General features: G+C 40.5%; 1 protein-coding gene across 3 annotated transcripts in view; it reads right to left on the bottom strand.

Moving 5' to 3' along the window:
- TLE1 (TLE family member 1, transcriptional corepressor) overlaps positions 1-27,957 on the bottom strand; it is an 81,910-nt gene that overhangs the window by 41,601 nt on the left and 12,352 nt on the right. For 2 of the 3 annotated variants that reach the window (XM_024560030.3, XM_045195171.2), the window contains exons 5-6: positions 13,995-14,057; positions 12,351-12,455 (exon numbers count right to left, since the gene is read on the bottom strand). In XM_024560030.3, coding sequence (XP_024415798.1) covers positions 12,351-12,455; positions 13,995-14,057 — 168 coding nt within the window. The remainder of the gene's footprint in view (positions 1-12,350; positions 12,456-13,994; positions 14,058-27,957) is intronic. The other variant, XM_024560031.3, reaches the window with a different exon arrangement.

Here is a 27,957-nt window from a genome sequence, read left to right as displayed (position 1 = left end):
ACCAAAATATTACCTTTTATTAACAGAACCCAGAAAGCAGGAACACCCAGCATTTCTTATGTACCCCACCCCTCCAGGGACTGCATGTCTTTATTTCATTAAGCTCTCATTGTTGAGTAGGTACTGACATTCCCACTTCACAAAAGGAACCAAAGCTCAAAGCAATGAAGAAATTACAGAGGGCCTCCCAGCAGGCAGGAGGGGAGTGGGGTCAATATGGGAACGACCCTAATGGCTGCAGTGGTCACTGTGCTACCGCATACAAAGGGAGGTCGCAGGGAGCCGTGCATGAGACATATGGAAGAATCTTAGTTAAGGAGAAGCCTTGTTTATCCCTTACTTTCTCTGAGCTCCATGCCCCAAACCCAGTCCTTCAATGCCATAAGGAAAACAATGAGACCCAGAGAAGCCAACTACCTTGATGGGAAAACACCCTCACCAGTCCTGTGGGACACCAGGCATGGTGACCCACGTCCCCATTCCCAAATGCCACTGCCTCTACCACTGAGCCCATTCCAGAGATTATAAATCCCTTCATATTAAAAAGTATTACTGCTCTCATCTATTATATTTAAGAGCATGTAGCAGACATGGAAAAGTATCCAAGAAATGGCCCTTGTACCATAAATCTGGCCACTTTTCAGCTGTCCAACATAAAACTTGTTTTTGATGAGACAGTAAAAACGATTAAAGCTCAATTTCTAAGGTGTAATATTAGGAAATTCTTTAGATTCTGATTTGTGCTCACTTCCCTGGGACTCAATTGCCTGTTTTATTTATTACCCCCTTGTGTGCACTGAATATATTAAACCTTCACTCCAGATCTTCAGTACTTTCCACCTAGAACACTGATCTTTAACTGAATCCCAAACAAGCTCCCTCCCCTCAAGAGCAAGAGAAAGCAGCATCTTAAAAGCAGAAATCAGAAATCAGTGTCCAAAATCATTTTATAGTAAATCTTCAACTACTACTAGCATCTTTTTAAAAATGTTTAGGAGCCAATGTTCTCTTTAGATTTCCATTTCCTTTCGAATAGAGCACAGCTCTAATTAGAGGGAAATGGAAAAGGGGGAGAGGTCTGAGCAGACAGCATTAATAGCATTCTGGGAAAGTATTTATAAACTACTCATTCGCCATTTGAGATCATAATAACAATTTCTTTACACATAAAATCACCTTCCTGTCATCCAAAAGACACTAATTCTTGCTCTGTCACCTTTTAAGAGCTCGGCAATAGCAAGACATAAAACTGAAGAAGCTGGCAGCGGCATCACGGTCCACTAGGCATGCTCATTAGCACTTAATTAGGAACTAGACACCTGCCATAAGAAATGCGCTTGGAGAAGGATGAGGACCAGGTCTGCCCTACCAACAATTACTATCATTACTTGGAGAGTAAGAGCTATGTCCGGCTTCTGGGGGGGTGGGGGGGGGGGGAATGCAGTGATGCATACACAAGCAAGAGCAGCGGGGTAATTAAGCACAGCACTGATTAAAAGAAGATGAGAAAGGCTAAGCAAAGGGGAAGGCAGGAAACTACAGTGTTGACAACACCACCCTACCACCCCTCCCTGCACAGCCCCACTACCCACAAAATCCAGCATCGAGTCACCAAAAGATGACTTCAGAGGTGGAATTTTACATCAGAGCAAAGGCAAAATTTGGATATGCAAGGAGAACAATAGATTTCCTACCAAACCCAATTAGTTTTTAGAAAAATGAACTGGAAAGTATTCTCTGATATGTTAGTGAAAAGAAAGGTTACCTTATATAATACAGGGGCATTGCCCCTGAAGCTAAGAAGTAGATTTGTGTGGTTACACCCAACACTTAGGCTAATAACTCAATGGGGATATCCAAGAGCCTAACTGGCCATGGGCAACTCCACCTCCACCCACCTCTGCTCTAAGCTTTCCCCTTATAAAAACAGCTCACTGCCCATGACCAAAGGTAATTAGATTCCCCCACCCTTAACTTGGCCATCTTGAAAGTTTCTTCTTCTTTTTTTTCCAAAAGCAAAATCTTGTAAAAATGGAAGGCGTACTAGATAGCAAAAAGATGGCTCCACTGTTGAAGATACTGTAGACCCAGGAAACAGGGATCCATCAGTGTCTCACATTTAGTTCTTTATCTCGCCATGTAAATGTCCCAGATAATATTTTTGTTTTCATTATCTGGCCTCAGCTCAGAACACACAGGAGGCTGGGAGGTTGGTGCCATTTCACAGATGACAGAGTGGCTTGCCTTGGGGCTCATAGCCAGAACAATGAATGCAAAGCTTTTGTTCCCCAGCACAGCATTTCTCCTGGGACCACAGCAGCCTAGTCATGTTCACAAAAGACCTCATGTTTCTCCCTTTCCCAGGTAATGAGAATCTAAGGGCGTGCAGCACTACGAACATACCATTGGACGTTTACTGGGAAATAAATGCACCTGCACCATGCATACTCAGCAGTGGCAGATGGTAATTTGTTCTTAGGTTTCCGACTCAAAGAGTGCCAACTCTCCAGTTTCCGCTTCCCAATACCGTGTCCCTTACACCTGAAAAAGATACCTTTTGCTCCACCTTTCTTCCAAGGAAGCTTATAAAGAGGAATCAAGCCTAAACGGAGAAAGCTCTGGCTAGAGTCTCTCAGAATAAGATGCTTATGAGTTAAGAAGTGTTGTTTCTAAGGTAAAACATTTATTGAAAGGAATAGAGGGCCCACATCCTGGAAAGTGAAACAAGTCCAAATGGGCAGCCCACCTGCCCTACATGTCCTTGGAAAAACATTTTTTCTCAACAAGGCTTACCTGAGACAGATAGGCAACCCAGGGCATATCACTTTCACCAAAGAAAAACTATGAATGCTACTTAAAAATATGTTTTAGAACAAAAGAACTACTGACATTGCTATGTGGCCAGAAAAAAAAAAGAAAGAATTCAACAAACAAACAAAAAACAATGGCTCTGCCAATTACGGGAATTTGCATATATCAGTCCTCTACAGACCCAAACCTGAACTCATCACCAGGGAAACTATAAAATGTTTCTCAACATGACAATCAGTAAACTTTTGTCTTAAGTTAATGCTTATAAATTTATACAGCACAGAACACAAGCAAAACAGTTAATATGTCTATCAGAAAAGGCATTTTTGATGAGCAATGGTGGTTTTTAGCAATACAGTTGCTATCGCTAGACCAGTGGGTTCTCAAATGGTAATCTGGACACTACCCTTTCCCCATCCTGGGGACACCGGCCAACATCTATAGACAGTCATGGTTGTCACAACTGCGGGTCTAAGGGGATAGAATGCTACTGGCATTCAATGGGTAGAGGGCCAAGAATACTGTTAAACATCCTATAATGCACAGGACAGCCCCACACCACAGAGAATTATCAAGCCCAAAATGTTAATAATGCTGAGATTGAGAAATTCTGGTCTAGATCTAAGCTGGAATTCTGTTCCATCACATTAGAATTCAGGTTCTCGAACACCCAGGGACTTGCCAAATTGTTGCTTAAAATATAAAAGTACTTTTCAACATTTGTTCACTTTCCTTTTATCACCATTGAATACCTTGTCACAACTCAAACCCCCCCTCCCCCCAAAAAGAGCATTTACTTCCTAGAGCCGATACCACTAACAATTCAAAACAAAACAAACAAAAAAACTTCCTATTTTAAAAACTATTCAGGATATACCTATACAGGTAACTTTTACATATTAGTGTTTCTGGTGCATTACCAAAAGGTTTGGGGGATGGGGTAAGGTAATGAATGTACTTTCTCTCACCCAAACAATCTGAACAGGATGAGTAAAACAAAACAAACACCAAACCCTGAGTTAATGATACTGAAAACCACAAGGAATAAAGTAACCCCGTCCATGTCAAACAACAGCCACACATTCAGAATTTTAATTCACCTTCTACCTAGAGCAGCCTGGGTCAATTACGTTACTATAATGAAACTGACTTTACTGTTTATACTCAGAGCTTTAATGTAATAGTGTAGTGTTTCTATGTTTTTGTTCTCAGCCAGGTGTAGCACATGCTTGCTTCATCACCAGAGTTGCCTATGCAACTGGAAAAGACACCAGAGTGCAAGTGAAGGCCAATGCCAACCTCGCCCTCACTAGAGGCTAAGTCCAACCACTGAATCAACTTGAATTTAATCCCATTATAACATTAGGAAAAACTACATCACAAAGATCACAAACTGAACCCAATCTGAACTAAAACTATGTCCCAAAATAGCATCTCTAATGCTAAAAGCATGACAGTAAGTGGCATTTATAGCACTTGGTATTTGAACACTTTTAAAGGGGGAAAAAATGTGAAAAGTAGTATTTGTTGACAGTTCTCTCCAAATCACTCTTACTTGATTTCTATTTTCCTGTTCTTTAAAAACACTCAATTCTTACCTTGGGAGAGTGCACAAAGAGAAAACTGGTGTGCTAGATAGAGTAAACAAGCAGGGAGAGTGGGAAAGAGCTGTGTGGCAGCAGGAACATCAAGGACGCTGCTGCAGGAGTTATCTGAAAACCTCCCATTATGTGAATGGCCTCTTGCTTGAAGAGGGGCAAGGGTGATAAACAAGCAGAAACTGCTTTCTGGGGCCAAGAATTCTCAAGACGCTTGAAGACAATTAAAAAAAAAAACAAACCCAACAACAATCCATTGAGAGGCCCTGTCTCAATGCAGCAGTAGTGCACAAAGAATGACACACGGAAAAAAAAAGATGGCCTATATGTAGACAGGCCACAGGACGAAGGAAGACCTAAACTTCTGAAAAGGAATGAACTCATCTTTATTCTTTCTGCATTGCGGCTAATCCACACAGGCCACCTCAGCCCTCATCATCACTAACTTGCTCATCTGATCTGCCCTCAATGAATGTTACAGTTGTGATGGCGACCAGAACCCTGGGACTTAAGAGGCCTGAGTTACAGTAAGTTTTAAAAAGTTATGTTTATTTAGGTAGAGTCACTTACAAAACCACATCACGTTTTAGTGAAAAAATGCTCAACATCATTAGCCGCCAAGGACATGAAAATCAAAACCACAAATAGGAAACCATTATGTCCACTAGGATGGCTAGAATAAAAAAAATGACAATAACAAGTGTTGACATAGATGTAGAGAAACTGGAGTTCTCATCTACTACTTTGGAAAACAGTCTGGCCATTGCTCAAAGAGTTAAACACAGAGCTATCAAATGACCCAACAATTCCACTCCTAGGTAGAGACCCAAGAGAAATCATGTCCACACAAAAACTTGTGCACAAATACTCGTAGCTGTAGTCAAAAAGGTGGAAAAAACCTCAATGTCCACCAACTGATGAGTGGATCAAAAAATGTGGTATACAGCCCTAGCCGGTGTGGCTCAGTTGGTTGGAGCATCACCCTGTAACCAGAGTTGCTGGTTCAATTCCCGGTCAGGGCACATACCTAGGTTGCAGATCTGATCCCTGGTCCCAGCGCCTACAATCCTGGTCCAGGTGCATATGGGAGGCAACCAATCAATGCTTCTCTCTCGCATCAATATTTCACTCTCTCCCTGTCTCTCTAAAAGCAATGAAAAAGTATCCTCGGGTGAGGTTAAAAATAATAAAAAAGTAGATATTGATGCAGTGGAATATATCATTCATCTATAAAAAGAATTGAAGTACATGCTATAATATGAATAAGCTCCGAAAACATTATGCCATGTGAAAGAAGCCAGACACAAAAGGCCACATGTTATATGATTGCATTTATATGAAATGTTCAGAACAGGCAAATCCAGAGGCAGGAGGACCAAGTGACTGCAGAGATTGAGAGGAAGCAGGGCAAAAACACTGATAATGGGGATATGGGATTTCTTTTTGTAGTGTTACAAATGTTTTAGAATTAGGTAGTGGTGACGGTTGTACAAGAATATACTAAAACCCGCTAAGCTATATGCCTTAAAAGGGTGAATTTTATAGTATATAAATTATAATTTTTAACAAATACACATAGACATAACTCATAAAATTGGGTGCTCTATACTTTCTCAAAGAGAGAAAAAAAGTATGCTTTTTCCGAGGAATCAAGTACAAATCATTATCAAAAAATGTGTGGAGACATTTAAAAGTAAACAATGCTTCAATAAGTTCTCTAATAACTAAAAAAACACTCTGACTACTCAGAAGAACCTAAGCCCTCAAGCCAAACCCTGCATCTGTCACACACCTAGCTGTACTCTCAGTAAAATCTAACTTAAACCAAAGGAGAAGTAAGATGTATTAAAGATTTCTTTGCAATAATGCTCATTCCCTTTGGAAAATTAATAAAAGGGCTGGACTACTAGAATTTAAATGGATGGTATGTATTTAAATACAAGTTAGTGAAGCTAAAAGATCCTTGTTTGTTGTAGCCATTTCATTTTCTCTTCTTGGTAGCAGGCTATGCATTATGCTCCTAGGGCAAATTTGTTTTATAAAGGAACTTACAGCTGGGTTATTGATGGGCTTTCCAGGGATTAACAGCATACTCATAAGAATAAGAGGCTAACCTCATCCTCTTAAACTTCACACACTACAATCTTATAGACAGCTGACAGCTACAGCCAGAGGAGAAAAATAATCCAACATTTTGCTAATCCTTAAACCAATCATCTCATGCAACAATGGGAGCCCTTTAGGTCTACAACTCAATCTCTTAAGGAGAGAAAGGCTCCTGCTACAGACACATCAGGTGTTTGTACTCACAGCCACCCTCCACACAAACAAACATAGCCAGATGTCACAAAATACCCTACACTTATTTCATGCTAAGTTATTTTAAAGTGAAGAGTATTACAAATTTGCCTATGAAGTAGAAATATACTGGGTTGGTTGGCCCAAAAGTTTGTTCAGGTTTTTTTCTGTAAAATATAAGACACATTTTTCATTTTCACCAATAACTTTATTGATTTGGATATTCTGAGTATGTCAGCTATCTCCTGCATTGTTCTAATGTTGATTGTTCTCAATTAATGTCTCGATTTGGTTGGTATCAACTTCAAATGGTTTACCCTACCACAGAGCATTGCACAACGAGAAATCTCCAGCATGTAACTTCACAAACCACTTTTGACACAATCAGTCACAGCACCTTCTCCATACACTGCACAAACCTTTTTTTTTTTTTTTTTTTTTTGCATTTCAGGTGTGTTTTTAAGTTCCTTGAAATAATAAAGCATAATATGCTGAAAACCTTGCATATTTTTTCCATCTTCAATATTAAAGTGGCTACACAAAAATTCACCAATTTGGTAAGTTTTTTTTAAATGCACGCTGAAATAACTGTTAGAATACAATCTAACAAAATTGTTTACAATGAAGGTAGACAACGAAGCACTACTACAGCCATCTTACAGAAAAAAACTGAATGAACTTCTTGATCAACCCAATACAAATCTGACCAATAAATGGAGCCCCAAACCTGAGCACCACTGGCTTTGACCTAAGTTTTATTCATGGAAAATAAGGCAAACTACATCCAAATAAGTGAAAAGGAAAAAAAAACAAAGTTACTCATATTAACCCCCAATTTCCTGAGTTATTGAAGCTCACAGGCAATTGCTGTAAGAAACTGCTAATTCTTATATCCACAATTAGCACTGTGGCAGCTATCAGAAACCTGGCATTTCATGGTATGGGAAAGACAACCCCCACTGGTCATCTGGACATCTCTCCTTCCACTCCTATCACAATGACCCCTGCCACCTCCCAGTGCCAACGAAGGCCTTGTTCCCTCTCCTCTTTATGGTAAAGAAGCCAACCATGCTTCTTCCTCACATTTTTGCTTCTCAATTCTCTCTGTGTCTGTTCCAAAAGCTAACTTTATCCCTTTGGTTTTGCACTTTAAGTTTGTCCATCAAAAGTTAAATGACAGTGGTTTTGCACTTCTGTATCCTTATTAAAGGTCATTCGTGCACGACAACGTAAAGGCAGGAACAGAGCATCTGGCTGGGTCTAATCTCAAACACCAGCTTCCATGTCTTCCATGAGAGAAGACAAAGGAGAAGGTGACCCACTGCTCGGAGCAGTGGCTCCTCATAGGGCGCTTGGCCAACTGGACCCACAGATCTGCTCCAGACACTTAGAGAAACCAGGCAGACAAAACTGCAGTACAGGATGTCAGGACCACATGCTGGGTGAAGGCTGCCCACCAGGGTCTTATCCCCACAAAAGTCATGCAAGCTACATGATACTATCCCTCTACAGATGGGATACTGATGGAGGTGAACTAGCCAGACAAGGTGTCACAAAGACAGAAAGTTGAAGCACCAAGTGTCCTACTCAAGTCCATCTGATCCTAGGCCCAAGCATTGTTCCAGGTTACATAACACAAATGTTCCTAGAAAGATAAGCACAAAAACACCATGAAGTTGGGCAGCAGAGACTTGTTTAAAAACAGACATACAACTGTTATCTTTAAAAAAGAAAACTGCACTCCACTACTTACTTTTTAATCAAAACGCAACCATTTTTTGGGGGGGGGGGGGCGGGGGGCACTGGCTGAGAAGAAAGACCAGGAAACCTCCTGGGGTGATGAAAACACTGCAGGGAGAGCAGTGTGGTTGCAGGGGTGTGCATGCGACCTAGAGGCCAAATGGTGCAAGTGAGATCTGTGCATTTCACTACATACAAATTACTCCTCAATCCAGAAAGAAAATCTGTGTGTGCAGATACATGCATATCTAAAACTATATATGTTACCCATTAATTATGTCATGTAAACCAGATAAAAAGATAGGTGGAATCCCAAATTCAGCTTAAATTAATTACTTAGTATCAGAGCAGGAAGAAGAGAGCTCTTAGTCCCAAACTCTCCAATACAGTGGGAGTGATCTCAAAGGGCCCTTCAGCCAATTTTCCTCTGCCTTCACACAGCCCTTAACTATTCTACAAATAAACTGTTAAATCATTTTGCTATCTATTTTTAGCATTTTTAACAATTCTGGATTAAGAAAAAATCTTTTGAGAGATGCTGCTTAAATTGTGGAGATTACCCTGACAGGTATATATATTATCAGCCCTGGCTGAGTAGCTCAGTTGGCTAGAGCATTGTCCTCATATGCCAAGGTTGTGGGTTCAATCCCTGGTCAGGGCACATACAAAACACAACCAATGAGTGCATAAATAAGTGGAACAACAAATCGATGTTCCTCTCCCTCTCTGTGTCTCCCTTCCTCTCTCTAAAATCAGTCAATAAATTTAAAAAAATTCAAGGTCTCAAGTGAGTATGTTCCCTTTGCACAATGAATTTGTTTCTAAAGCACAAGTGAGCTGCGTCAAAACAAATAAACCCTGTGCCTATGAATATCTCTGCATTATTAAATACTCTATTGTTACAAGTATAACCTGCTTAACAGCCAAAGAGCTTAGGAAAAGCAAAATTCAAAGAGTAGGGCTGCAGTTCCTATTCTGTCGATTATCAATTCGCTATTAATGTAAATTATTTTTTAAAATGTTAAACAAAAACATTTCAATAATTTCTCCAAGTATCAACTATCTAAGGAACTTATTTTTCTTACGTACCAGTAATAACATAAGGTGGAAGGCAGGTACTGTGGTGGAAGAGATTTAAAATTCAGTTTTTCCGTCAGAACAACTTTTCCATGCTGGTGAGAAATGGGCACCATTAATTCACTCAACGAGGATGGAAAAAACATATCCTCCTTCCTCCTCCTAAAAAGAGCATCCATAGTTGGAGGACACAAGCTAAATTTGCCTAGAAGCTTGGTGTCCTTGGGAATACTTAACTTTCTCCAGGTTTGCTAAAGAGAAATATCTTTAGCCCTGTCAAGCAAGCCGTGAGCTCCTTGATTGTACCTTAAAGGGAATGAGAATGTTTCGGCTCATTTGCATTTTAAAGGGTACTCTTTCATGATCTTTCACACTTGTAATAGATGTCTAAACCGTTAAATTACTATTTCTTTTCTTAGCCTGAAAGTCGATGCAGATGAAGAGCGTGGCCTCTCCCATTGTTCTTTACCCTAAATCGGTCCCTGAACAATACTGACAGCTGCTATCAAACCGGGCTGCATTTACTCTGCGTGCAGCTGCTGCTTGTAGGAACAGACAGCCTCCTGGAACCTCCTCCCCTCTGGGGAGACAGGTTGACACACTGCATGTTCAATGAAGGGGTTCAAAGGTCCACTGAATTGTCAACCCAATTTTATGCTACTTCGATTTTCCAGGACGCACGCAATTCCTTTCAAGCAAAAATCAAGCATATGCCTGTGCATGAAACTCATGGTGTGGGATAATTATTGATCACCACAAACTTTAAAAGTGCCTGACACAAATTAATACACTGATTCAAAAATTACAATTACAAAAACTGCACATGCCAGTATGCTGAAGACATGCAACTGGCGTTGAGTCTTGTGCTGGGCCCAATTCACTGATTTGGGTTATTGTTGCTAGCTGGCAGAGCTAATCTGCCTTTCTAATCTCCACGACATGTTTCCTGGACTAAAGCCATTCATAAAATTAGCGATTCATATGCCCTTCTAAAACTACCTGCTATTTTTGTTTTCTGATTCTGCTCAAAATGAGTATTACCTATCAACATCTGGTTAATACAATTTCCTCCTTTCTAAAATGTGTCCGACTGGGCAGTGCCTTTGAGAATTAAAAATAAACGTTTTGCCATCAAGAAACAATATGTAAAAATTTAGAACCTATCAGAAAACAAACATGTTCCACAAAGTTTAGCTGGGTACTTGAGAACTGCTTTGCATATGTTTTCTTTTAATCAAAACAGGCTTTTCCAACCTCATTCATTAGGGTTAAAAAATTCTGTGCTCAAGCTACAAGTACAATTTGCTATTAGTCTTTGCTAATCAAACACAGTACATGCAGCAGTACCAGTGAATATTTGATTTGATCTCTGAAATAAAGCAATTCATTACACAAGAAAAGGGTACAGAAGGCAGCAGACAAATGCAGATGTAATTGTGTTTTTTGTTGAATGTGATTAGAGAGCCCACTAAGTAACAGTCAAAAATGTGATACTAAAGGGGGAGAAATGCAGAGCCTGGACCTGGGGGGAGTAGGAGAAGGGGAGAATTGTTTATGCAGAGCTAAGCTGTCAAGTGTAATAAAGCAGCTTGAATAAAATTTAAGCTGAAAATCCACTGAAGCTCCCCATTTCAGGGAGGAAAAAGCTATTAAAAGGAAATGAAGGTCACCCTCCCAGTTTATTTCACCTAATTGACTGCCAATAGCTTACCACAGGCAACCCGACTGCAGATCTGCAATTGAGAAACTGATGAAAGGAGAGTTTTCAAGCTGAGGCTCATTCTTTAATCCTCCTTGGCTCTTATGTTTTTTCTCCATCTCCAGTTGGGATGTAATTTTAAACCCTGATGGATTAACTGGTTCCATTGTCTGTGGCCGTCATTGGACTATAGCACTCTTAATCCGTACAGCAGCATGTCTAATTATCATTACAAAGTGTCTGAGAGAACTATAAAGACCAGCAGGGCATCTTCTCACAAGCAATTAACATAAATTGATAAATGAGTGATTTGAATCTGCTCAAGGCACTCACATATGAATAAAATCAGAAAGGACTGTCCCTTGTTTCAGCTACTTTCACTTAGTCTAGAAAGGCAGAAAACCTGAGAACCATCCTGGATCCTAAAGGGAGGGGGGGCAGGGGTGAACTCATGCAGGGGATGGACCACAGGGTTCACCAGGCTCATTAATGCTGAGCAAATGACTTGTGATTGACAACCAGTGGACGACAGCAAGGAACACTAACTGAACTCAACATCGGAGAGCAGAAACCTGGTGAAAGGCTAGAGGGCACTAGGGCAGACAATTATCACTTCTCCAACAGCAAGACAGAGTTCTTTTCATTGGGGTGCCACTTAAAACTTCATGAAAGAGGCACAAGAAAGAAAGACCAAATAGTTATATAGGTTCCAATACCCTAGGAAAGCAAAAGGCAAAAGCAAAGATAACGAAATGAAATGGTCATTATGAGACATGTCTTGACCTCACTGTGATCTAAAGTTATAGAACAGAATAAGGAAGAGTTTAAAATCTAATTTAAAGCTTTTTTCTAACCTGGCTATTGGAGCAAAGATGGTTAAGTGTCACAGGATAAATGATATTTATTTTCCCATTAAAATATAGATTGATTTTTCTTCTCCTGATATAAATGTTTCTCCTATCATCTCCCTTTTATGCTAATCTCTCTTCCCCTACACAACTCAGCCATAACTGAAGCCCCTCTTCCCTCCCACCCTTATCAAATAGGTGAATGTTAAGCTATACAGTATTTTATATATACAGATTAAGCCATCAAATTAGTAAGAAATGAAAGCTGGTTATACACACTGTAGGAGGTAGACCTGGTAGGCCACGTACCCCGATGATGGCATTCAACTCTGCCATGGTCACCTGTTTGGCACGTTCGACAGCCTGCGCCACCTGTTGTTGGTGCTTTGAAAACAATGAGAAGAAAGTGTATAGTAAGGCACTGAAGTTTTCCAATGATAACAAAAAGACAAATGCCACATGCAATGCATATTATAGTATAATATGGATTTATATGAAAAGTTTCTCCAGCACACATTTCACACATGTAGAAAAGGGAAAGAAAAACAGAACAGTACTTCCCTTGTTTCTAACCAACACCAGTCACCACTACGCTTCTGATGGAAAAATTAGACTTAGAATAGTAGAAAGTCAAAAAGGACATCTAAAATGGTAACCTGAAGCTTCAGAAAATAAACAGTATGGACTGTGGAAGATAACCCTGGTTTGCAGAAGGGGTTCTGATAAGTTTGAGCAGGTAAACTTTACAGCTGTTTTATAATGCCCATTTCGATACTTAAAATTCAAACATTAAATCTTCTACCACTTCTCTGGGCAACAAATCTCAGCCCACAAGTAGTTTTTGCAAACTCTGGGAATTCCTCTCTGTTAGCCTTTAGATATTTCACACCCCACACCCCCCACAAAGGAAAGGAAGACATCCACTCTTAGCCCACAGGCTGGAAACACTCTGCACACCTCCCAACTTCCACCCATAAAAGAAAAGAAAGCCACACCTGTGCTTTGGGAGGCATGAGACAGACTACAGCAGAGACCAGGATAACTAAAGTCTAACAAACAACATGACTCAAAAGGCCAACAAATCTAAACTGTAACATCAAGTGAAAGTTATGCTGAATGAGGCTGCTGTAATAGCAGACGTGGCGCCATGCAGCACAGAGCAGTAGATACCAGTAAGAACAGACACTCAGTATTTCAGCTCCAAGTCCAATAAGTTGTTCACTCTGTCTCAAGATATACACATCCGGCACACACTTAAAAAAGTTTAGCATTTATGAGCTTGTATCCAAAAGTAAGGTAAAATTTAAGACCAGAACTAAAATAACTGGTTTTGAGTCAATGTCATAGATTACTGATATAAAGAGCTTTTCCCTCTCAAAATATTAAAGTTAAACATCTAGAGCTTTGTAAATTAGTAAAATGGCTTATATATGTATACAACTCCGTAAGTTAACATGAACACTTAGCTTATCCGTAAGAGTATTAGCATCCTCTCCCTCCATGGACAGCATTAAATCAACCATCATACAAGAACAAATAAAAACCTGCTTCCATGGTCAAGTCAAACCTGATGGAACCATTTTGAAAATTCATCATAAGAAAAGCTCTCTAGAAAAAAAGACACTTGGAATCATCGTAGCTATTAAGCTTATACTCCTCCTCAAAGGAAAGAAGAGCTTTAAGTTTGATAGTCATTTTACAGTTTCCAAAGGAAAAAATTAATTTGAGGCTGAGCTATCGCCACCATTTCTGCAGTGTGCCCTTGGATCTGTTAGATGGAATAGCAGGGGGTTTACACACCACAGCTGTAGCAGATGTTCCTCACACTTGTTTCTTGTGATAAAATTAACATCTTAAAACTAGCTAATTTGCAAACAGAGAAGCAACATAATTGCACTTTAACAGCTGAACAGTTTTACTTACTTCCTGAGACAGAAATGGGATGACTTGTGCACAAATCGTATTCAATCTCTTGGCGATTTCAGTCTATAAAGAACAAAGCCATATAAATGTTTAGTATACATTCCATAATCAGTTCAGAAAGATAAAACTTCATACCCAACACTTTAGCCTTCCACTGCCTCACACTTGAGGGCATGAAATTACTTTCCCAGGCTACCTTACTACTATTTATCTTGAGATAAACAGTAGATATTAATCCCACTTGCAAAGTAAGATATAACTGCACGCTTTATTGGTCACTTAAATAGGAAATAATGAGCAGTTTAATTGAATTGGAAAATCTACGTGGTTTAAAGCTATATAACCATTTAACCTGGTGATTGCAAACCCCTTCATAGACGTATTCATTATGGCGTTCCATGGTACATTTACGTAGTTAAAGCAAGTTCATTCAAACGGGTGTCAGAAACCAGGGGAATAGGAGCCCCATCAAAGCAGTGTAGCTTTCAAGGTACAGTCTAGAGGGAGTCCAGAAGGAAGAAGGCATGGACCTCTTTCCACCTGTCCCAACTCTAAACAAGCCAAGAAAATAATGCTAGAACAGAACTCAAAGAGAGACAGTCAAGTCAAGATGTTCTGAGTATCTGTAAAGTTTCACCACAATTCAGCATCAAATGTGAAGACCTCACACTTGACAGGGCCCATGCTTCAGCTGAACATAACAAAACATGTCCTGAGTGTCCGCAGCTTGGGCTGTTCTAAAGAAAGTAGGAAACATCTCTGCTCAGCTCCAAATCCACAAGATCCTTCTGGTACAAGGAATGAGCTGGCAAGGGAGAGAAAAAAAGGTGCCTGCTTCTAGCACTCGGTAGGATCTACCTCCCTGCCCCACCTCCAACAACCTCCAGCAAGGCAAAACAGCTCTGCCTTTCTCTAACTCTGAACAACCAGTTAGGCCCTTAAAAGAAAAAAAACAAGTCATCTCAAAACAGTGCCAGCGCTGACCTTACTTCATCGTTTTCTGTCAATGGTAGTGAAGTTGGTAATGAAAAGGATCACAAACAACAGAAAATTATGAAGCACACAGCCATGCCCTTGAGAAATAGCGAATGGAATAAGTAAGATAAAGTAGAACCCTCAGGAACTGTATATTCAAGTATACAAAAAGAGAGCTGCCTTTTGTCCTCTAAGATGATTCCATTTAACTGAGCAACGAAAAAGGCCTTTGGTTTGATGGATTTGGGCCAACCCAACTCAATTTTCCCCAGCCACCAGAGATAGGGTTCCAGCCTGGAAGAAATGTAGTATTAGAAGGGGAAATAACTGGTATAGAGAGTCAACTCATGACCTTTCTTTAACCAGCAGGGCAAACATATATGGAAAAGGATGCAGCTGTACCAGGTACAAAAACAGAACTGGGCAGCCCCACCCAATTCAACCGATTATAGGCACTCACTCAACCTAATTCAAGGTCATAGCTCTCCTTCAAAGCACCAGCAGGCTTCCTTTTCCTTTGCAACAGGGTTTGGCACTATATATTTGGTTCTATGAGAGGGGACCCAAAAGAAACCCGAATTATCTTTTGGAAGGAGGGCTCCTTGTAGTACAGGCTTCCCCAACTAGGTGAATGTTCTGAGAACCCATCTGTGTCAGCGTACCAGCTGGCGTGCTATGAGAGGCTGCGTTCAACCTCAGTGATTTTTTTTGAAGGCTCTCAACACGCTTGCCCATTTCATGATGAATGATTTACCAGCGCACCTGCCCATACCATGCTGAGTGTTCAGCACTTTTTGACCAAAAAACAGTGTGACCCTCCATGCCCCCACCCTCCCTATTCACCCAATCTTGCTCCGACTTTTTTTTGTTTCCCAGGATAAAAAAGGTCTTCAAAGGGAAATGTTTTGCTGATGTTGAAAAGGTGAAACAAAAAAACATCAGAAGCACTAAAAGGCATCAAAATGGACGAGTTCAAAAACTGTTTTGAGCAGTGGAAAAAAAGTCTCGTAGACAACTGTTTTATAAATAAATTCCACGGAGGAATGTAAAGGGGTAGGGATGCCCTTCATGAACTCTTAGACCCTTGTCCTCCAACTACCTACCATACATCCCAACAACATTCTTTTTTTTTTTTTTTAAAGATTTTATTTATTTACTTTTAGGGAGAGTGGAAGGGAGGAAGAAAGAGAGGGAGGGAACCTCCATGTGTAGTTGCCTCTCGAGCGCCCACCACTGGGGACCTGGCCGCAACCCAGGCATGTGCCCTGACTGGGAATCCAACTGGTGACCCTTTGGTTCACAGGCCGGCACTCAATCCACTGAGCCGCACCAGCCAGGGCCCAACAACATTCTGCACTTTCCCTTTCTCCAAAATTCACACTTATGGTTCCCAATCTTAAATATGATTAATGCTCACTTTAAGCACACATCTAGGTCTATCATCAAAGGATAACCCTGAGCAACATTTTGGTGATTCTGAGAAGCATCACTCACAAACCAAGAATGGAGAGAGACACGTTTATACCAAGAGGCCCCATTATACATATTGCCTTCCTATAATTTGTTATTTTCACTATAAAATGTCTCATGGATGCCCTCACAATCAATAAATGATATGAACGAGGACGTCCTCAATGTATTCCACTATACAAGCCTACTGGTGTTTAAGCACCCCAGATATTTATGTTTCATCTACTTCTCCACATTTGCAAATTCTATGTCAAATAACCCTCTATACAGATCTCTAAAAGGAACCCTTAGAAGAGAAACTGCTAGGTCAAAGTGTATGCATATTTTAAATGGGAATGCATGCTGATGAACTGCCCAGCAGTAAAGCTTACCAATTTATATTATCACCAGTCTATAAGGGTGTATGCTCTCCCACAGTGTCAATATCGGGTTTTGTTGACCTTTTAAAAAATCTTTATCCATCTAATAGTTTTAAAAAAATAACCTCACTGTTATTTACATCACTCGGATTCTTCCAAAAACTAAACCTTTTCATGTATTTATTGGCCCATTGTATTTTTTCCTTTCTCTGTTTTTCCTTTAGCATTTATGCATCACTGTATTTTTGTAGTTCTTTCCATATGACAAATATTGACTTCTGTAGTTTATCCATCTTGCCATTTGTCTTTCTACTTTACTTACTATAGACTTTTTGCTGTGCATTACCAAGTTTTTATGTGGTCAAACCAAAGAATAATGTTTCTATGTTCCTAGCCATTAGGTCAGAATTAGAACACTCCAAAATTATAGATGCCACTCTTAATTTTCTTCTATGGTTGTACTTTCTTATGCTTAAGTACTTGACCTTTATTTTGGTCAAGAAAGATGACTTATTTATTTAATAATAATATGTGGCTTTAAGGTAGAACTGATTTTAACTGTCAGGGGACCTTTAAGACCTGGTCTAAATGAAATGAACTTGTAAACCTTTAATAGTATTAGTTACTTAAAGAAAAAACACAAAAAGTGCATATTAAAGCTTAGCTCATATAAATTGGGTGACAGTAGGTAAGACAGAAAGAGGAGGAAGTTACAAGCTCAAATTGATGAAGAAACATCAAAAGCCATACCATCTGTCCTGGGAATTCTAAATAAATGGTCTGGAGGAGAAATAGAAATAACAACAGAGAAGGACCTTTATCCCAGCTGTCTCCGCCCTCTGGTCTGACAAGTGAGCTTGATTTCAAGCAAGGAAGCCTAAATTCAAGTCTCACCTCCGGTTTACCCAGAAATTCTCTGAGCTGACCTAGCTTCTCTGTAAGGAGACTTCTACCTCCAGGCAGCATGAGTAAGGATGTGACTTGTTTCCCTGACAGTGTTTTCTTTATGAGTTCTAAAACATCACTGCTACCCCCAGGAGGGTTTCATAAATGTTTTTCCCAGCCCTTAAAGAAACTCTGAAAAGCGGTATGAAAACCAACATTAATTTTTAAGTATCGTTTCTTGCTTCAATGCAAGACCTTTAAGTGAACACAAATTAACAAGTAGTGTTTCCCACCCATGCTTCTATTCCAACCAGAGTTTGCAAGCAGGTTAAACTGGATATTTGACCCTGCTTAAGCAGGTATTAAGAAAGTTCTGTAAGCTCTTCAGAGTGTTGTCTACCTCTTCCAAAGGATAACAACTCCAGTGAAAAAAAACTTCAGGCTGGTGTGGCTCAGTGGATTGAGTGATAGTTTGTGAACCAAGGGGTCACCAGTTCGATTCCCAGTCAGGGCGCATGCCTGGGTTGCAGGCCAGGTCCCCAGTTGGGGGGCGCATGAGGCGCAACCACACATTGATGTTTCTCTCCCTCTCCTTCTCCTTCCCTTCCCCTCTGTCTAAAAAGTAAATAATTAAAATCTATTTAATAAAAAAACAAACAACAAAACTTCAGGCTAACTGTACTTTCTACCTGGAAATCATTTTCCTGATGAAAGCTAAAGATGTACTTGGTACCTACCAATAGTCATAAATGCTTATAAATAAGCCTTTCTTGTGCCTACATTTCTCATGCCATGTAAGGCAACACATTTAGTCCATGTTCAAGAACTATGCCCAAACCAGATTTGCATGGAACCTTTGTGCCAAGAGACTTAACCAGCTGGGTAAAGGCCCTAGCATCCAGCCTTACCATCATGGATAGCCTCCACCCACTGAGGCAACAGGAAGCAGGTGTCAAATTACCTGTTCAGAACCATCTTTTATTCTCCTAACTAATGCCAACTCTCCTCACTGACTTACTTATAATAGAGTTAGCCCTGATAACCAAAAAACTTGGGTTTGCATCTCAGCAAACCAGTACTAGGTGTCCTTAAGTCATTTCAACCGGCTGGCCACAGGTCTCTTACTACCAATCTATTTCAGTGTTTCATCAAAATTGATTTTCATCAAAATCAAATAAGCTAATATGTGAACTACAGCTGAACTACTATAATGAGCTATTCTCTTAACCCAATCCTTCAAGGCCTACCTCACATCCACTTGGAAGCTGCCTTTCCCCCATAAAACCAGAAAATAAATTCTTCTTTTGGCCCTTTAAGATCCTCCACAGCATTTGCTGTCTTTGGGTACACTAAGTCTATTGGTTTAAAATCACATCTTACATAAAGTTTCCATAAGGATTCCTACAGCTTCCAATACGGAAGTCTTCTCCGCACCATGAGCTGGGAAGCATGAGAACAAGACTCCTACTAAACACTGTGATACAGCTCGTCCCTGCCCCCTTGGCCACTAACACTGCCCCCCAAGGCACACAGTCAATGTGTTTTTAAGGAATGGTTCACTGACTAATCCCCAGGCACCCAAAGATCAAGAGGTAACCAGATAAACTACTACTAAACAGTGTTAGAGCACAAGGCTCTATTTACAGTAACAAATTACATCTATGTTAAAAAACAAAATTCAACTGAGTAAATCTGAAGATCTAATTGGCTTTATTCAACGAGTCATGAATCAGACAGCATGTGATCTAGCAAACAGAAAGGACCTCAGCAGCTGACAAAAGGAAAGGTGTTTAAAGGCACAAAGGTGAAGGAAAAAGCCAATTATTAGCAAAGAATGTACTGTTTCAGGAAAGTTTGTCTTGGTTTGCCAATGTGAGGCTTAGCACGAGCAACTCCATTTTGGGCCTGTTGTTTCTTTTTAACACTTAGTAGGTATAAGATTCACATAGTTTTAACTACACCAAATATGGTCAAATATCTCAAAGGCTAGCTTTTGAACCAAACCCTGGTGTATTTTGCAGGGCTCTTCGACTGAAGACATGTTCTGGGCATCTGAACTTGAGTTTTAGGATTTATAATTCCTAAAAGCTCAAATCTCCACCTTTTCATACTGCTTACACCTAGTCTAATTACAAGACTGAAGAGGCCACTCCCCCATGTCTGCTCACTTCTCCACTACAAAGTAATGTATAATGAATGCTGTTTGAAGCTCAAAACAGGGTGAGGACTGCTTAAGAGTAATTGCCCATGGTCTCAAAGCAATGCAATGGCACCTTGCCCAAAGTCAGATTAGGGAGGGGAAACTCCACCACCATTAAATTGCAAATTGATGGATCATAAAAAGTGCTGCTTATGCTAAGGGCTGGCAGACTGATTTTTGGTTTCCTAGAGCCAAGCAGGAAGCCCAGAGAAAAACACAGTGGAGTGTTGTTGGTAAGAAGCATCTGGCAACAGATAGATGGGCAAGAACATGAAAGCAAAGCACACCAAAGAAAATAGATAATGTCTAAATCCCTTCTGACCGGAAGTTTCTGCATCTGTGAAATGACAACAGTTAAAGACAGAAAAACGCTCAACTTCACCAGCAACCAAACAAGCACAAATTTTGTTGTAAGGTGGGTCATTCTGCATCAGTTAAGTTAGTTTACTTTTAAAACTAATAAACTATGACAAACAATTAGTCCTCTGGGAAACTGAAACAATCATAGTATTAGTGATGACAAAGTAAATTGGTAGTCGCCTTGGAAAGCAACTGGCCAATGTGTTTTAAAAGCATGAAATTATTCAAACCCTTTGGTAAGGCTTCCCACAGCTATGAGTTTATCCTAAGGAAATAGTTCAAATGCAGAGCATGCTATGCATAAAGCCGTTTGTTGCAGCACTGGTTTCAAAGCAAAGGAGATAGTAACAGGTGAAGATGTAACAGCAGTTCAACACATCACAACCACCTGCAGAGTTTCTAAAAAGATTTAACACTTGTCCTCCTGAGAAATCAGCTGTCTAACCAGTTGCCTGCTACTACTGGGAGAACAGTCAAATACACTGCAGTTACTAAAGGCAGAACAAGTAACCATTAAGGTCATATTTATGATAATGATGCTTAAACGACCAACATTTACCAGATAAAGCAGGAGAAGAACAAAGATGTGATGCTGGTGTGACTTTTTTGTTGGGTTTTTTTTTTTTTTTTTTAACACCACACGCCTGAGGCCAAGTACTGTTGATACCCAAAATAAAAACAGAGATTATGCTGGGGCATAGGGTTACTGGTGACTTTTTTTTCCCAGTGATCTTGTGAACACCACCCTGGATCTACTGCCTAAACGTATGATTAAACTGAAAGAGAGAAAAGGGTGGTCAGGCCCACCACACCTGTGACAGACAGTAGCAGAGTCACAACAATGCTGGCAAACCCTAAAACCATTTGAATGCCTGGCCCTCTTACAATCCTCAAATCACACATGGAGAAACCAACATCTAAAGGAAATGATTTGCCCAGGATCATAAAGCAAGATTAGAAGTCACACTCTTTGCTTAGTCCTTTCTTCAGGAAGCAAAAGTGGAAAACTCAAGAAATACTCAAGTGGGAAATACACAAGAAATAAAGCTAATAAACTCAGCCTTCTTTTGCAAAGCAGTACAGCCCAAACAGGACTGCAAGAGCATAAAGCCAAGGCCGTATCATCTCTCAGTCAGCCATGGTACCACAAGAAGCGATTCCAGTCTGTCAATGCCAGGGGCACTGCACCCTTGCTGCCCTGGCATAAGTGCTCTGCAAAGCAAGTGACCTCAGGTATAAATTGCGAATCTCAGGTAAGCAAGTCGCAGCCAAACTGCATCAGTCCTCTTCTCAGGCAGAGAGAGTCAGTGCATCAGCCCTAACACCAATCTGGCCCACCAGTAGAGCAAAATCCACAGAGAACACAAACTCAAATACATCCCTATTTCCTGAAGATGGTGTCTGATATACCTAGAGAAAATCCAAGATGTTTGGATAAAAATCACATACCCAAAATGACATAAGCAAAACACTACAAATAATCTTCTAGCCCATTGCTCACCTTTGGGGGGTGAGGATCCTTGGCCTAGAGACTTCCTTCAGAACATCCAATATTCACCTCATTTACTACCTCCCACCATAGCACCTCATGAAAAGGTTAATTTTACCTTAAGTTCTAATACATCAGAGTCACTTTCTGTTTAAAATATAATTGTGTCAGTAAAATGACTAATCACATTTTGGAGAAATCCAAATGAAAAGGACTTGGGGTATCATTAAGTTGAGGCTGCAAGAGGTCATGAGTGATTCTCAAACTCAAAGAGTGTTTTGGAATCACCTGAAAGACTTGCTAAAACGAGACGTCTGGGTCCTACTCCCAGAGTTTCTGCGGCCCCAGCACCTGCATTTCTATCAAGTCTCCAGGTGATCTGCTGGAGTCTACTGGACTAAGAACCACAGCTTGCAAAGCACATCATCCCATAACCACAACAGTGGCAATCTACTGCTTAGCACATAGCAGGTCCCCTTCCACCTCCTACTCTCCACTCTTCAATCTGAGCAGGTCCCCTGTAATGAGCGTCAAAAAGAAGTGGGCAGGGAAGTCAGGCCTGCCATTCTCCACAGCCTTGCCACAATGCCGCAGCAGCCTTCTGCACACATTTTTACAAAACAAGGACCACGCAAGAATACAAACCGGGGGTGTCGGAACACATTTGCCTACTGTAGGAAACAACCTCAAACAATATTCATTTAAATGATTCCACCCATGGCAATGTAATCTTGCCCATTCTTAAACCCTATGATTAGAACAAAACAAAGAGTACCAGATGACAGAAACCCTTTAGTGGCTCAATTAATCAGAACATAAGTCACCAATTACTGGCAGATAATAACTTTTGTGTTCCATCTCCCCCTCACTTGGCAGCTCTTACAACATTCTCAATCTGAGTCCTTTCCAACTGGGCGCAGACTCTATCCTTTCCCTGCTCATCGTTCACTGCAGGTTCTCTGGAAACAAGGAGGGGTTAAAAGAAAGAGGGGAAAAACCTGCTGAAGGCTGCTGGGGCGGAGATAGCAACACTAATTGCTCCCATTCTCTGGCTCCTCCGGAGACAGATTGCAGGGGCCTGCATCTCCAGAGAAAGCTCTTGCTCTTGTATCTTCTTCGTGGCAGCTCTCAGCAGAGCAACTCAAGTGCCCTTAATTGTTTATGTTCTTAATGCAGAGTCTCTTGAATGCATTCATTTTTAATAGCAGGCTTGAGTATGGGGCCCATCAAAGAATGACAAAGCAACTCTATTCATTGGTTCTCCTTCCTGCAATGATGGTCTTTTGATTTATTTGCAAATGACAAGCTTGGCAGGCCCCACTTGAGGGCTGCCCTCATTTTTTTTTTTTTTTTTTGAAGAATTCAGTTGCATTTCCAAGATGAAGTTGAGTCTGCAACACTGTGTATTTGTGTAAATTTCCCCCCCTTCAGTTCCTTCTAATTAATGACTTAAATGTTTTGACCCAACTGTTGCCAAGCAGAGCATTTGGGCTTTAATTTGTCATTTTGGTAAAGATGCATCCTTGACAAAAGCATAGCAGCTGTTTCAGTGCCTAACCGGCAGATTTCCATTATTCAGAAGCCCCTTGTTATGGGGTTCAGAAAGTGCTGTTCACATGAAATAGCACTGACTCGTCCCATGATGGAAAAAGACAGCTTTTGGTGGCCTTAAAGGAAAATGCACTCCATTGCACCACAGGTTTTGAAGACAAACTCTGTAGGGTGAATCACTGAACATTACTGTGAAGTCAACACCTATTGTTCTCAGAAAGGAAAGAGAACAAGCCTCCCATGAAATACACCCCAGCAAATATACATCTTTCACCCTCTTCAAAGGTCTTAATCATGAAGGAGCTCATACGAAATTAGATAATATCATACAACAGAAGAATTAGTGGGAGGAAAAACCAACTTCATCATCATCATCACAGGAAGACTAAAATTACAATTGTGAAAATAAAATATGCCTATGTAAAGACAAAGGCTGCCTGGGAATATGCACAATCAAGTTACCTCTGAAAACCAGGTTTTAGAGAAGGTTCTTTTTTTCAAAATGTGTAATATTATTTTCTTTGCAATAAAATTGAAAACATCTTCATTGTAGCTACCTTTTAGGCCTGGGTTACCTGTCTTTGGTTGGTACTCACTTCCTACGGTCTGTGATCACTATCTCTACGCCTTCCATGATGACAAAGCACTACAATCAAACACTTCTGATCACTGACTGGAGCATTTCCCATTCTCGCTTCCCACATCTTGTTTGGAGATCACTGGGTCTGCAGTTTGGTGTGAATATTTCTCTAACAGGTTGGAATCTTTAGCCAATCCAGATAGTAGGAAAAGAATTTCCTGCCTGAGGTGACCTTGAGATGCAGCTCCGTAATTTTAAAAGCATGCTACGCAACAATGACACTTCCACTCTTCTTCCAGAGTGACTTCTTAGGGAAAGCAACTATTCCTCCAGGAGGCCTGTGACCCAGCAGCAGAATGGACACAGGTTATATATGTATGTGATAGAAAGGCCCCAGAGCAAAGCCACTGAGGCCCCAGCTCAGTCTCGGTCTCGGTCTGGAAGCCCCACTCCTGGGCCTCACTCCCTTCACAGGCTTTGTTACTGGAAAGGTGGTACCTTGGGAAGGAAGACAAGGTTCCTGGCCTTTCCAGTTGGAACCTAGGATTTTCTCTTCAATCAATAACATGTGCCAAGAAACCTGCAAAGCTCCAGAATGAAATTTATTCAAGTGGCCATAAGACAGATTTTAAGGGAGAGGCCTCTACTACAAATTGAGTGTCCACCTGTGCCTTCGGAACAGTGCGCTGCTGTACCCAGCCAGTGCAGGAATCACAGGTTGGGAGCCACTGATGTAGCAAAACACTGTGCATAGCAAAGTCAACATTTTTTAAAAAGTTATTTTCTCAAATGCATCTTAGCTCATCATTAAAATGAAGTCTGGGATGCTGGTATAAATTTTCAAAGCATAACCTTTTGGAAAAGCTTTTAAGTATTTAAGAAGATGCTAAGTACAAGGATGCTAGATGACAGACTTCACTAGTGTATTAAAGATTCACAGAATACTAATGCAGCTATGCAGGTGGAGGCAAACAGGAATATCATTTTAGACACTAATTAAGTTATTCTTTTAAAAACACTGGTCATCACATCATGATACAATACACAGAGAAATCTAAGAGAAAAATAATCATCATTTCTCCAAGATAATAATATTCAAGCCACTTTTCAGGGGGAAAATGTATACTGTATGAGAAAATTTATTCAGGGTACATGGAGTGACCAAAAATATATATAATTAAAAGTATGCTAAAGAAAAGCCCTGGGTCCTCTTACGCCCAGCCATGCCAATTTATAATTTTAATATGACGCAGTGTTACAATGTATTGCCGGTGTTACAAAGATATAGAAGCATTAAATAAGAAGAGAGAACAACTAAATTATGAAAGTGAGAACAACTTATAAATGAGGGGCCACCAGAAGTTACCACTCCTATAATTCACCAGTTATTTTACAAGTAGACAAATCAATTTCTGTGCTCATGTGTGTTTTTAGAAAGCATCCCAGATATTCTTCCATTAATTATGTGGGTTCAGGACATGTCAGTTCTTGTTTCCCAGAGCAGTAGAAACCAAATTTAACCCATATATCCTGTTACACTGGTCTGCCCTCACAGGGTTCCCACAGGGCTGGGCTGGTTCAATAATGCTGAGCTCCTTCTGGAAGAGCAGCATAGACTTCCTGCCATTTGGACTGTGAAACACAGTAATCCACCAGGGAATAAAGGTCAAGGTTGCACTTTTGGTCATTACTGAATCATTTGAGATGATCTGTGGTGAGGATGAGAGGAAAATCGAAGGCTGTGAGAACGCTGCAAATGGCTTGACCTCAGACCAATTTTCATCTCCATCTGTCTAATAGACATGTGGATAAAAGCCCTCCCTCCTTCTGGGCCACTTGGCTGTTTTCAAATCTGTGGCACAAGCCAGGAACCAGTTAAACAATAAATACGTTAATAGGGGGGAAATAACCTTCTAAGCCCCAAGGTGACACATACTCAGGTTTTGGGTCATCAGCTAAAGTTCGGAAGGCGATTTTTCCAGTCTGTAAGCAGTTCTGCAACTAAATCGAAATTTTAACGAATACAGAGAATCATCTGCAGTGCAGGGGCCTGTGCCAAAATCTCCTTACTCGTACATGCAAATATATGCATACTTACACCTCCACCCCCCCATCAAAAGACATCCACGATTTCTTTTACGTCTGTTAACACACACAAAGGGAGCAGCAATTCCAAAAACTGCATGCTGCTGAGAAGTCAATCTTTTTTCAAGTGTCCAATTAATGATGCTTGATCGTTATTAAGGCATTTCAACCCTTAAATACAAAATATTCCCGGGAACCCAGAGCCTAATTATCATTTAAGCCATGGAATCAAAGTTAATATCCTGATTTTTACTAATATTCCCCTGTACTTGTTTGGCCAAGCTACTTTTTTAAGGGAACGTTGTGCCATATATAAGTTTAGGCCCCCACAGTATATCAATGTCAAACAACATCGTGTCAAGCTAAGATTCAATTCAGGTAAGTGCCACTGCCAAATTTTCTTGTTCCCAGACGGGCTTTAAGATTATTTTATTGCTTAAAATTTAATTTGTTCCAACTCGTGTCTCCATGACAACGTTGGCTAACCCTGCAAATCATTTGGGTAATTGGATATCTTATCTTTCTATTGCTCTCAAATCGAATGATTCTGCTAGAATTGTAACAGCCAATCAAATTTACAGTCCTCCTGAGTAATAGACTTGGAAAAGTAGCCACATTCATCTCCTCTTTACAGCCATATTAACCAGTATGCGACAAACAGTAGAATCTGGTCTTCAAACTATACTCCAAATTATAAACAGTGTCAATACCAATATTCTCACAGTGCAAAGTCTACTCAAAAGCCCCCTTCCTTTTACACTGTTTTGAGAAGCAACACTTGGTACTCACTCATTCCGCATAAACCTTGAGCAAGTTCAGTACTTTGAGGGAAACTGACGAGTAATTCCAGTAGCTAATGAGAAAAACTAAAAAAGAAAGCACAGTTTTCTGGGGATATTTGACCTTGTGATAAAATAATGACCAAAACAATGGCTGCACGAGATCACAGTGTACGCTGACATTGGTATTTCTGGGGCTCTTTACGTGGGTAAGCCATATTGGATCCATTAGTCAAGAAATAAGGATACAGATTTAACAACCAGTTCAAAAACCCCTGTACCCTAAGAGAAATCCAAGCAGTCAAAATGTGACACTTCTTTATACTTCATTTAACTCACGAATATCACAGCACCCAATGTAGTCTATCATGGAGTACAGATTTCCCATAAGATTCTAAAGTTAGCAGTTCCCCTGAGTGACTGATAGGATTTTGGTCCTTGGTCAGCTAAAAAGTACAGACCTTGGATACATACCGATGGTCCAAGTCCAATCTTCCCGGTAGCCTGCAAAAAGATTGGCTTTGCAGGAGCTCACAATCCAGGCACTGTGAAAGACCCTGCCAGCTTACAAATGAAAAAGGCTCCAGAACCCAGGCCAACCGGCAGGCTGAGGGGGGAGAACCTCAATCTTTCCTTAAGATACTCAGGACTTCAGGACCTACTCAGGCTAAACACAAAGAGACAGAAACATGTAGCTTCTCAGCACACAGATGTCAGAAGGCAGCTGAGCTTTTAAGCAATTGTGAGAATAGGTACTGTGAGAATTTGTCTCAGCTGTGCCCTCCTTTATCTCCAATACTTACAAAGACACCTGAGATGTTTCTATTGCATCCTGCTGGGCAATAAGAGACAACAGCCTCAGCTTCCAGTGTGTCCAATCCTAATGGCCCTTTCCTCCCTGTGCGTTTCTGTTCCTGCTCTCCAAATATCAGCACACAGCAGAAGCTGTGAATATGACAGTCCACAAAAACCTCAAGCCCATGATGTACACTGGAGAACATTACACAATTACCTCCTCAAACTTCTGCACAGCACCTTAGATCTTTTCATGGCCAAAAGACATACCTCACTAAAAGGTGTACTCATCAAGGGTAAAGACTTCTCTGAGTAACATGTTGGTCTTGTAATTTATTACTGCCACCCTCACTGACAAAGTCTCTTCGAATTAAGAGTTGGATTTTCTACATTACATTAAAAAAAAAATCTGAAATGCACCTCCCATCCTTTTTT

This window comes from Desmodus rotundus, chromosome 1, assembly GCF_022682495.2.
Source record: "Desmodus rotundus isolate HL8 chromosome 1, HLdesRot8A.1, whole genome shotgun sequence".
Classification (NCBI taxonomy): domain Eukaryota; kingdom Metazoa; phylum Chordata; class Mammalia; order Chiroptera; family Phyllostomidae; genus Desmodus; species Desmodus rotundus.
The sequence above is the reverse complement of the archived record's forward strand: the minus strand, read 5'-3'. Positions and strand labels throughout refer to the sequence as shown.